Below are 13,064 nucleotides of genomic sequence, written 5' to 3'. Positions count from 1 at the left end.
TACTACAGAGGGCTAAAGGAAAATGACAGACTAATATACAATTCTCATAGGAATGATAAGAGCTGCAGTATTTTGCTGTTTTGTGGGACTGAACCCAGGGCCTCCTGCATTCTGGGCAGCACCCCACCACAGCACTACACACCTCACCCCAAGCTGCACTTGACGCCTCAGGGGAGTGGCGGCAACACTGCACGGGCTGTATAGCAAAAAGGAAATACAACGCTAATGATGCTAGTCACGTCCATCGGGAGTTAATTATCCCCAGACACAAGATGCTGTCCGAGCACAGCAGCTGCTCACAGCTTTCTCAGTGGACGCACTTCATATAGAACAATAGGTGTACAAAAGATTTTGAGCCATTGCAATATTCCCGCTGCTCTGATAAATGAGAGACAAGTTGTAGGCAGTATCTCTCCGTAGGTCTAACTGATCAACTTCTATACCCTAGAAGGGAAAGAAAGAAAAAAATACGTAAGTATTTATATAAATATATAATATTTTTTCAGTACTGGGGATGGAACCCAGGGGCATTCTACCTCCAAGCTACACCCCCAAGTAGCTGAGGCTGTCCACAAACCGCAATCCTCCTGTCTCAGCTTCCTGAATGATGGGATTACAAGCATGCACCACCACGCCCAGCTCATATTTTTATATCTTAAACTGCCAAGGAGGACAATTTTATGACAAATAATTTTACCAATGTGTTTTCAAAAAGCTACTAAAACTCATAATAATAAAAAATTACACTGTGGACCAATGCTGATTAAGTCAATCATTAAGTTTCATCAAATACTTAAAAATGTCTAACCAATGTTACAGAAAAATCTTATCAATAAGCCATAGCAAATTAAGGATTTCACAAAAGAAAAAATAAAGTTGAATACTACAATCTTGAAAAAGGCCTTTATAAATATAATAGCAAAACTAGAAACTATGTGGAATACTCACTCTATTATATTTAGTAAAGTGTTACCCGATTTTAGGATACTAAGTAAATCTACTAACATTGTTAAACTAAACTGTTGTAATCTTGCTCTTTGATAGGTCAAGGGACCAACGAAAGGACCTTAATGAGGCTGCTGCCATCTCCTGAGACCCCTGGAGGAGTGCAGGAGAGACACCGTGAGCCCTCTGTGGCCCGTCTTCCTCAAAGAGCCTCGAGTTTAAGGGAAGACCCTCTCAACCAGGCTGTTGGCAGTGTGAGAGCTAACTTTTGTTCAATGCCTCATGTCTACGAGCAATCCAAACATTAAAAAGTAGTAACCCGCTGAATGTGAATGAGATAAAATTTTAAGTGAACCTGTCACAGTTTCAAGAATCTTTTCCATTAACTTCAAATCTTAAGTTTGTTTGTTAAATTAAGTACTATATACTCATTAAATGTCTTGGTCATTTCCAAATAAGTTAAATATAAAGTACTAAAATACTAAAACACTGTAAAATACTAAAACATTTTAACATTGTATAAAGCTCATATACTTCTGTATCTTAGTTCTATAGGGCATGAAGAAGCTCAGTACACTTGGGTCTAATGCTAAATATGTACTCTTCCACATTAAAAACTGCTGAAGAATACATTTCTAGAAAGCATAAAATGTTAGTATAGAATGCTGGTTCAAATTCCTAAGAATTAATATAATATGTGGTAACTAAGAGAAAAATAACTCTCTATATATGAGGAAATATTGCCTATTTTATGAAAGAAGAAGTTATGGAAAATGGTGACATTTTTTAGAGAACGAGAGTGGTTTTATGTGACTGGCTATTCCAATGTGAAAGCGAAGAAAAGTGTGGGCAACCGACTAAAGGCTGTAGAAGGCCTGTGGAGGATGAATCCTATAAAAAATGTATGAGGAATCAAGACGGCTAAAATTAGGGAAATATTTGTAAGCTTTTCTAATGAGCATGAATATCAAAATATAGTGATAGCCAGGCATGGTGGCACATGCCTGTAATCTCAGAACTTGGGAGGCTGAGACATGAGGATCACAGTTTCAAGAACAGTCTCAGCAACTTAGTGAGACCCTATTTCAAAATAAATTAAAAGAGCTGAGGGTACAGCTCGAAGATAGAACACCCCTGGGTTTAATCCCTAGTACCAAACAACAACGAAAATCTTTAATAGGATACATGCCAAAACATACCAAAAACAATAAGCAAAGAAAACAATTATTGGAGAAAACCACTCAACAGTAAGACTATAGGAGAAAGAATAGAAATATAAAAACCCTACAAAACAAGTAACAAAATGGCAGTAGTAAGACATCTGATAATTACCATAAATCTTAAATTTTACAATTAAAATGTAATTATAATTTGTTTTTGTTTTTGCAGGTCTGGGGATAGAACCTAGGGGCATTTGACCTCCACGGCACACCCCCTGCCCTATTTTTTGTTCTGTATTTTGAACAGTGTCTCACTAAGTTGCAGAGGGCCTCATTAAGTAGCTGAGGCTGGCCGCGAACTGCAATCTTCTGGTCTCAGCCTCCCAAATGCTGGGATTACAAGCATGCACCACCATGCCCAGGTAATTATAAAATTTTAATTGTAAAATTAATTGACATAGTAACTGAATGGATTATAAATCAAGATTCAATTATATACTTCTTACTAGAAGTACACTTTTAAGAGCATACATAGAGTGAAAGTGAAAGGATAAAATATTTCATGCAAACACAAACCAAAGTAAAGCAGCAGTAACCATCTTTAGATAAAATAGACTTTAAATCAAAAGCATTAAAAGATATAAGGAATGTCATTATATAATGATAGAGGTCTATACTGCAAAAGTAAATACCAATTGCAAATAATTTTGTACATAATATCAGACCACCTAAATACAACAGTAGGAGACTTTACACATACCATTTTCAACAACAGACATCATTCAGACAAAAAAAAAAAAAAAAACTAGGGCTTGGGGTGTAGCTCAGAGGTAGAATCCCCCTGGGTTCCATCCCCAGTGTTGCAAAAAAAAAAAAAAAAAAACAGTTAGGGCTGGGAGTGAAGCTCAGAGGTAGAATGTCCCTGGGTTCAATCCCCAGTACCGCAAAAAAAAAAAAAAAAGTGGATAATGTCTATAACAATGATGACTATAAAACATTGATGAAAAAACTGAGGAGAAAAAACAAAGACATCTGAGTTCATAGACTGGAAGAATCAATTTTGTTAAAATGTCCATAATACCCCAAGGCAATCTATAAATTCAACATAATTCCTATCAAAATATCAATGACACTTGTTTAGTCTGCTTTTTCATTTTGTGACCTAAGAGGCTCAGTCCAGTCAGCTGGCTCCAGCACAGCAGGGGGAGGAAAGCACCTCCACTCGAGGTGGTCAGAAGCAGAGAGGGACAGAAGTGGCCAGGACCTCCGTCCTCACGGCCACACCCCACCTGCCCAGCTACCACCCAGTAAATCCTTTCACATTGATTCATCAGTGGATTTAGCCACAAGACCATTCATCTGCTGATGAGATTAAATCATTCACCTCTAAACATTTTTACATTGCCAACACATGAGCTTTTCCAGTGGACATTCTATATTCAAACCATTCTTCACAGAACCAGAAAATATAATCTTAAAATTTCTATTTGATGTTGGGAAAACTAGATGTCCACATCAGAAGAATAAAACTAGACTCTCTCACCAGTTTAAAAAATCATCCAACTCAAAATGGATTAGAGACTTACATATAAAACCTGAAACTAATAGGAAAAAAAACAGGGAAAATGCTTCAAAGTACTGCCGCAAGCCAGGATTTAGTGGACAAGACCCCCAAATCAAGGGGAAAACAGAAAAAGTAGACAAATGGCATTACTTCAAACTAAAAAGTGTCTGCACGGGAAAAAAAACAATAGAATGAAAAGACAAGATACATAAAGGGATAAAATATTTGACAATTATAAACATCTAGTTAATATCAAGAATATAAAAGGAACATAATTGGACAGGGAAAAGCCAATTAAACATTAGGCAATACACATAAATGGACATTCTTCTATAGTTGGGAATGTTAGTATTGCCAGTATGGAAACAGTATGGTGGCTTATCAAGAAATTATAAGACAGATCTACCAAATGATCCAGCAGGTCTACTACTTCAGCAAAAAAAAAGGAAAAGAGAGCCTAAAGAATGGGAAAACATCTTTACTAGCTACTCTTCTGACAGGATTAATATCCAGAATATGTATAGAACTCCAAAAAGTATAACAACAACAACAAAGCAACTTATTCAATAAATGGGTAAATAGATACTTCTCAAAAGAAGAAATACATGTGGCCAATAAACATATGAAAAAAGCCGGGCCGTGGTGGCGCACGCTTGTAATCCCCGCGCTTGGGAGGCAGAGACAGGAGGATCGCGCAGGTTCGAAGCCAGCAGTGCTGGCGTAAGAGACCCTTTTTCAAAAATATAAAATAGGTCTGGGAGTGTAGCCCGGAGGAAGAAGGGCTTCCAGGAACCCCAGTACCACCAAAAAGAAAAAAAAAAAAAATATATATATATATATATATATATATATATATATATATATGAAAAAATACTGAAGATGATTAGCAATCAAAGAAATGCAAATCAAAACTACAGAGCTTTCACCTCACTCTAGTTAAAATGTCAATAATCAAGAGCACAAATAGAAATGCTGGTGAGGATGTAGGCAAAAGGAAGTGCTTATATGTTATTGGTGGGACTGTTACTTAATTAGTACAACCACTAGGAAAATCAGTATGGCCTCAAGACTAGAAATGGAACCACACATGATCCAGCCATATCGTTCCTTGGTATTTATTGAAAAGAATTACAGTGAGCACACCATAGCAGTACATGCATGCCTATGGTTACAGCAGCACCAGTTCACAGCAGCCCAGTCATAGAACCAGACTAGGGGTCTGACAACAAATGAATGGGTAAAGAAAGTGTGGTAGTAGACACGATGGAGTTTTACTGAGCCACCTGCAGGAAATGGATGGAGCCAAGAACATCAAGCTAAGTGAGATACATCTAGGACTGTATGCTTTCTGACCTATGTGGAAGCCAAAGAGAAAAAAGGAAACAGAAGCTGGTGTTTAGGAAAGGGAGGAGAGGAGGTATAGGAAAATCTAATAGACCAAATCATGCTACTATAAATATATCACAATGACACCTACTATTATATATAATTACAATGCATCAATAAAAATAATTTTTAAATGATACCTATAAAATTCAAGCAGCAATATTGTAAAGATATTTATAAAAGAAAGAACATGACAGTATATTTTATCGGCATAGCCATAAAAGCATATATTTGTTTATTTAAAAACCAAAGTTAGCCGGGTGTGGTGGCGCACGCTTTTAATCCCCGTGCTTGGGAGGCAGAGACAGGAGGATCGCGCAGGTTCGAAGCCAGCCGTGTGCGCTGGCTTAGGAGACCCTGTTTCCAAATAAAAATGTAAAAATAGGTCTGGGAGTGTAGCCCAGAGGTAGAAGGGCTTCCAGGAACCCCAGTACCACCAAAAAAAAAAAAAAAAAAACCCAAAGTTGTCCAGGGTAATAACATGGGGATTAACTTAATTTAAAAAACATATATATACTAATGTGTATATACTTAAAAATTAACAATGAAAACACTCATACTTTTCTTCAGAGATTAAAGTATAAATAAGACTTTAAACAAAAATCATCACGGTACTGGCAACACATTTGCCTGAAACTACATTAATACTGGTTGTCTTTTATCTTTGTAAAAAAAAAAGTTATGCTTGAACTTGGCAATAAACTATATTACTCAACCTTCAAACTTCACGTCTCAAGCACAAGGCCTATGTTAGAGTAACTGAAAGGGTCATCACCATAAGTTGTACACATTCACATGGTTGCTCATCAGTGATAAGACTAAGATGTCAATGAATCTACCTGTTGCTGAACATAATTACATAAATACACTGAAATGGGGAAAAATACATTTTACTATATAAGCCATAATTTCACTGCCTGGGCCACAATACTTAGCTAACTGCACTTATCTACAGAAAAGGAAGTGACTCCTCTTTTTAAAGTTAATTATACAATACCTCTACTGCAAGTGGAGGGAGCTCCAGGGCCTTCTGGTAATAGTGGATGGCAAGGTGAATCAGACCCAGCTGGTGAAGGCCACGGCCTAAATTGTAGAATGATTCCTGGCAAGGTCCACGCAGACTGAGGTATCGATTAAGAAAGGAAAAGCCCTACCAAAAAGAAAAAATTAATTCAGCATTTTACTCATTTGATAAGTATGTATTGAACCATTTCAAGTATCAAATGCTTTGAGTACAAATACTAAAAATAACCTGATACAGTCTTGTCCTATAAGAACATAGCACATGTTATACTATATCACATTCTGAATACTTCAAACATATAAAATAAGGAAATCAGCTTGGTGTGATGCTGCATGCTTGTAATCCCACTACTCGGGAGACTGAAGCAAGAGGACTGCATATAAGGCTGGCCTGGGCAACTTAGCAAGACCGTATCTCAAAAACTCTGGGCACGTAGTTCAGAGGCAGAGCCCCCCAAAGAATTTAAAAAAAGGAAATCATAAAAATAAAAGTATTCACACAGCAGTGTCATGAACAAAAGTGGTAAAAATCCTTATCTCTTGTTATAGGAGAGATGCTATTTAAAAAAGTAAATAAGAAAATAAAAACACAATTTTGAATTGTTATAAGACCAAAGAGGAAATCTGTTTTTCTTCTGCAGTGCTAGAGAGCAAAGCCAGGCCCATGCATATGCTAAGAAAGCACTTTCCACCTGGTGATATGCCAGCCCACTCAAGAGGAAAAATTTTAAAGTACAATTTGTTGGTGATTGTGTAAGGAAGCATCTGCACCCATCATACATTATCATATGCATATATAATTATATATAATTATATATATGTACATATATATTTTTTTCAGTACTGGGGATGGAACTCAGGGAAATTCTACCTCTAAGCTACATCTCTAGCCTGATATTTATTCTTTCTTTTAAAACAGGGTCTAAGTTGCGGAGAGCCTAAGTAGCTGAGGCTGCCTGAAAATATGTGATCCTCCTATCTCAGCCTCCCAAGTACTGGGATTACAAGTATGCACCACCATGCCTGGCTAATATTTATATTTTTAAAAACTAATTTAAGCCGGGCATGGTGGTGCATGCTTGTAGTCCCAGCATTCGGGAGGCTGAGACTGGAGGATCACGGTTCGTGGACAGTCTCAGCTACTTAGGCCCTCTCCAACTCAGTGAGACCCGGTTTCAAAATAAAGAATAAAAAATTGGGCAGGGGCTGTAGCTCAGAGGTTGAACGCCCCTGGGTTCCATCCCCAGACCCACACACACATGCAAAAAAAAAAATAAATTAAATTAATCTTCAGGAGCTAAAATAGCCAGAGACATCAGGGCTCCAAAGTACAAGGAAGCCTGCATATAAATTCCTGTAGATGTGGCCTGGCTTTTTCCACCATAATCTGGTTGGATCTTACTATATTAATGTAGTAAAGACTTGGCCATAAGTCTTTCATATGCTGAATCTTGAGTGCTGAAGACAGGAATAAGTGTTGGGTACTCCCAAACATGTATACTAAGCAGGTATTATTTCTGAAGTAGGATTCTTAAAAAAACATTAAATGTATTCATTATCAAGGAACATAAAATGTAGTAAGAAATTCAAATGAATTACCTGCACAATAAGAGCATGTCTTTTTAACACATACTTCTGAGATGCCATGTGAATAAAGGTTAGGCCAATACAGAGGTTATAGAGAGGTTCATCAGGATAGGCACGAAAGGCTTGCACGTACTGTCCTGGAAAATAAGCAGTGGTGTCAAATGGTGTGACTACAACAGAGTTCCTTATTTCCTCAACATGTGTTCAATCAATCTTTCTTTTTTTTTTTTTTTTTGCAGTACTGGGGATGGAACCCAGGGGCTCTGGAGCGACACCCCCAGGAACCTCCGAGCAACACCCCAGCCCTATTTTTTTATTTTGAAATAGGGTCTCACTGAGTTGCAAAGGACCTCACTAAGTAGCTGAGGCTATGCATGAACTACGATCCTCCTGTTCCAGCCTCCCACCACCACGCTTGGATTTATTCAATTATATTTTAAGGCCAAACATTACTAAGTTTAACATATACAGGGTGTACATTCTATCTGACATATCAACTACATGCACATTAATTTGAATTTTAAAGCATCATATAACAGAATGCAATCAGAAGCTTTCCAATAAATGTATTTGACCCTAAACAGTAATATGAGTAACAGTAACTTTAGGCACAGCTAGATATTTCAATGTAGAATAATACATCCAAGTAACATCAATTGTGATCATAAATCTGTTTTATGATCTTAAGTCTATTTTTTGGAGGGTGCTGGGGATTGAACCTAGAGGCATTCTAATTCCAAGCTACACCCCCAGCCCAGTTTTATTACAAGCGCACGCCATCACAACCAGCTCTGTTTTGTTTTTTTTGTTTTTTTTTTGCGGGGCTGGGGATGGAACCCAGGGGCATTCAACCTCCGAGCCACACCCCCTATCCTATTTTTTATTCTTTAGTTTGAAACAGGGTCTCATTAAGTTGCAGAGGGCCTCATTAAGTAGTAGCTGAGGCTGTCCGCAAACTGCGATCCTCCAGTCTCAGCCTCCCAAATGCTGGGATTACAAGCATGCGCCACCATGCCCGTTTTTAAGTCTATTTTAAAAGAAATGGGGCAATGTGTCTTTTGGTGAATTCTTTTGTAAAACTAATTGATCGGTTTTATAAATTAAATATTGGATTGTGGAGTTTAAAACAACGGCTTTGTTTCTTAGATTTTGGGTGCTGTTTTCTTTTCTTTCTTTGTTCTTTTTTGTCTGTTTGTTGGTACTAGAAATTGAACCCAAGGGCATTCTTCCTCCAAGCTACACCCTCAGCCTTATTTTTATTTGGACATAGGGTCTCAGTACTTGCTGAGGCTACTCTGGAACCTGCAATCCTCCTGTCTCAGCCTCTCAAATACTGGGATTACAGATGTGCACCGCAATACTCAGGGGGTGCTTTTTTCTAAAATATAAGAACTACTTTACCCCGGGTGTGGTGGCAGACGCTTGTAATCCCCTCGCTTGGGAGGCGGAGACAGGAGGGTCGGGCAGGTTTGAAGCCAGCCATGCTGGCTTAAGAGACCCTGTTTCCAAATATAAATATAAAATAGGTCTGGGAGTGTAGCCCGGAGGTAGAAGGGCTTCCAGGAACCCCAGTACCACCAAAAAAGAACTACTTTACTTAAGAAAAGTTGAATGTATTTAATATAATAATTTGGGGTTTTATGAATTCTATGTGTTTCATCTACACAGCTACCTCATTTCAAAAATCAATCAAATGAGGTACAATACATTAAGCAGCTTTTTCTAATAAACAATCTAGAATCCATCATTTACAGATAAGAATTCCTATTCCTTCTAGCTTCTATTTCTGAAGGAATGGCCCCACAGAGTCTCCTTAGCAACAAAGATGTAGACTGTCATTTAGACTTTTCTTTTACTCTCTATAAAAGTTTAACATAGGAAAAATTTTCAAAGCTCAATTTTCTATTTTAAACAATTTCAAAAAGATACAAAGTTTTTATATATGATGCTTGAAGTTAATGAATGAGCAATTATAAAAGCATCAACCACACAAGAAACATGAAAGTTTTAAATAGCCAAAATCAGTTTCTTTACAATTAACCTGGCAATATCAGCTTTCAGGCAAAAGGAGATAGATGCATAATTCTAAGTTTAAACATTCGATTAGGTATTTTTCTTACTACAAAAAGAAATAAGGTTCTTATTACAGAAATTTATTTAAAATAATTTATGAATTTTCCTTGAGTTTAATTAGGATTTGTAAGCACCATAGAAATAATTCTTGATACATAAGATTTCCTTCCTAGAGAAATGACTATCAGCAAATCTTAAATCCTTTCTTGCAATATAGCAAAGTAAAATTAGATGACAAAGCATCCAAAATTAATGAAATTATTTTAAAAACAAGCCTAAGATAGGCTTGGCGGCACATTCCTGTAACTCCCGTACACGAGAGGCTGACAAAGAAAGCTAGCAGGTTCAAAGCCAGCCTCAGCAACTTAGTGAGACTCTCAGCAACCTAGCAACCTATTTACTTTTTGTTTTAATACAAAGGGTAAAATAGGGCTGTGGGCATAGCACAGAGGTAAAATGCCCCTGGGTTCAATCCCCAGTACAACAGAGGCAATCAATCAAGCAAGCAAGCCTAAGCAGAGAGAATTGCTGATCTTTAATAAAATGAATTGTAAGACTTACGTCAGCCCTTTAATGCCAAAATTTAATAAAATAATTGTTATTAATTACCATTATTGAAAATACTTATATCTACTTACTCTCTACCCAGGCATTGTTTTAAGTGGGTTATATTAACTCTTTTTTTTTTTTTTTTTTTGCAGTACTAGGAATGAAACCCAGGGGCATTCTACCTCTGAGCTACACCCGCCCCCTGGCCCTATTTTTTCTTCTTTATTTTGAAACAGGGTCACCGTGAGTTGCAAAAGGCCTCACTAAGTATCTGAGGGTGTCCTTGAACCGCAACCTTCCTGTCTCAGCCTCCCAAATGCTGGGATTACAATCATGTGCTGCCATGCCCGGCTTATATTAACTCACTTTTTTATAGTAATTTGATCTACCCTGTAGATTACTATTTCCATTTTGAGATAAAGGAACTGAGCAGAGGGAGACAAAATAGTTTGGCATGCAGAGCTATTATTTAAATCCAGGTGGGTCTGCTCCAGAGGCGAGGCCCTTTATCATTCTACTATCTATACTTGACAAAGTCATGAGCCAGACACTTACCAAGTGCATGCTTAAAACTACCAGATACAAATGCATTGTGTCCATTCAACACACACAGGGCATGATTATCTGGGTTTTTCAGCATTAGACGGAGACAGAAGCGATGATGTCGAACATCTTGGGAATGCATGGTAACTTGATTGAAAATATTCCAGAGCTGGGGCTTATTGACATTTTCCATTACCATTATCCTAAAATTGTAGATAGAAGGTAAGATAAATATATTCTCCCTGATTTCTCAGAATTAAAGCCTTCAGTGCTGTCCTTCCAACATTAAAATATACCATTCCCCAACAAGGAAAAGCAAATTGCTTCAATCTATTTAAGAAAAACCTGTTAAACAATTAAAAAAAAATTTTCTCAGAAAATGCTACTTAAGTCAGCTTTCTACATCTGGTTTCTGCTTTTCAACAAAACTTTTAAGCCAAAAACCAGAACTAAATGGTCTAAAATTCACTTTTTCTCTCTGCCCATTACAACTGCAACTGTAGTTGCAGGGCAATGAATAACGTGTTCCAGGCACTACTACAAGGTTTAATATACAATAACTCACCTAGCCCTTGCTACCATGAGGTGGTAGTATTATGTTCTTTTATAAGTGAGACAGAGGCACAAGAGACTAACCCTCATATCACTAAACAAATAAATGTCATGGCTGAGCTCTGAACCCCAGAAATCTAATTCTAGAGTCCAGGCTCTGAGAGAGAGAGTCACCAATAAACAGAACCAGTACATAAAATCAGCTAAAAATGAAGTAGCTTATTAATTCTTATATGAGAGTCTAAATCAAAGTGAATGTACATGCTCTATCAACGAAGTCAATTAAATTACTGGCAAGTCACCTGATATAGTTGTATGCCTTTCTGAAGTTTTTGTCCAGAATGGCAGCAGACAGACCAAAGTATTCTAGTTCTTTGCGTTTTTGCCTGTCGTCATAAAATGAATAATATTCCAATGAGGAATCCACGAGTAACTCAGCCTCTTCAAATCGGGATAGGTCACATAAGGAATATATGGCCTTCAGCAAAAGGTTCCACCAGTCATCTTTTGGCAAGACACTTGTGAGTACAGCAAATATTGCTAGAAGGAGAATAAAAACTGGCTAGGTTACTGTATTTGTAGAAATAACAATATTAGACAAAAAAATTCTCAAGCTTGGTTTTAAGATGAATTTAATAACCATGGTCCTGTGGGCTTGAATTCTTGCCAACAATTCTCCTGAGGGGGGAAGGTGATTTCTTTTTTACACTCTTTCAACACTATGCCCTTCTGCTCTGCCTGCTTAACAGTCTACAATCCCAGTTAATTCTCTCACTTGATCTCCACAAAACCCAAATAACTTCATTTGCATTTCTCAGTGCCAGCCTGGGATATATGCTCCTCCAGGGCAGAACAAGTATCCTGGCCATGATTGTGATCAGATGGTGAATTTCGCATATACATGGTATCCCAATGTTTGCTCAGCAAATTACTTCAATATCATACTTTGAGATTCAAGTTGTTCTTAATTTTCTCTAGTCTGTTGCCTTTTCTCTGCCTTAAAATTTCTCTTTTCCTTTAATAACATTTTCTTCCTTTTTTCTCTGTAAGAAGGCTCATCAAGCTTTTTCTACTCTCAAGAACTATCAAAATATTTTTACTGTCTTTAATCCAAATTCTTTCTGGGAACTTATCCTAAGCAATCAAACTATGGATAAATCTATGTATGAAGATGCTTACTACATTATTTATAAAAGGAAACTATTAGAAGCAATCATATACCAAAGAAATAAATGATTAAATTATATATTTGCTGTCTAGTGGAACATTACACACACATTCCTAAAATGTAATAGCTATGATGAACATTGAACATGAGAAATTTTCTGTAAGTAAGAATATCAGAGTATAAAGTTATATGTAACATTTTTAAAAGGCTTAGTTTATCCAGCTTGGGGGACCAATTGAAGGTGATCTCCATAATGACAAAATTAACAAAACAAACCAGAAAAAGCTTATGAATCTAAGAAAAAATAAGAGTAATCACTTGAAGAAAACAAGCAAGATCGGATAGAGAAATATGTAACTTAAGAAAACATGGTCCAAAATAACATGTCACAGAGGCAGATGTTGGAATAAACACAGAATCAATGAACTGGAGAGATGGTGGCCTGAGGCACTCACACCTAGGTTACAAAGACTGCATCTTCCTGTCCTTCCTCTGCCTCAAATAATGCCTATAA

The 13,064-nt window shown here is 37.1% G+C and overlaps 1 protein-coding gene across 1 annotated transcript in view; it reads right to left on the bottom strand.

The window, feature by feature from the left end:
• Positions 1-321: 321 nt before the first annotated feature.
• GTF3C3 (general transcription factor IIIC subunit 3) overlaps positions 322-13,064 on the bottom strand; it is a gene marked incomplete at both ends in the record, with an annotated part of 36,388 nt that continues 23,645 nt past the window's right edge. The window contains 5 exons of the mRNA XM_080690137.1: positions 322-444; positions 6,053-6,205; positions 7,678-7,802; positions 10,843-11,033; positions 11,685-11,922. Of these exons, the coding sequence (XP_080546263.1) occupies positions 322-444; positions 6,053-6,205; positions 7,678-7,802; positions 10,843-11,033; positions 11,685-11,922 (830 nt within the window). The remainder of the gene's footprint in view (positions 445-6,052; positions 6,206-7,677; positions 7,803-10,842; positions 11,034-11,684; positions 11,923-13,064) is intronic.

The sequence above is a fragment of the Muscardinus avellanarius genome (assembly GCF_963383645.1).
Source record: "Muscardinus avellanarius genome assembly, chromosome: 2".
NCBI classification, from domain to species: Eukaryota; Metazoa; Chordata; class Mammalia; order Rodentia; family Gliridae; genus Muscardinus; species Muscardinus avellanarius.
Note: the sequence above shows the minus strand (reverse complement) of the source record. Positions and strands in the feature narration are given on the sequence as shown.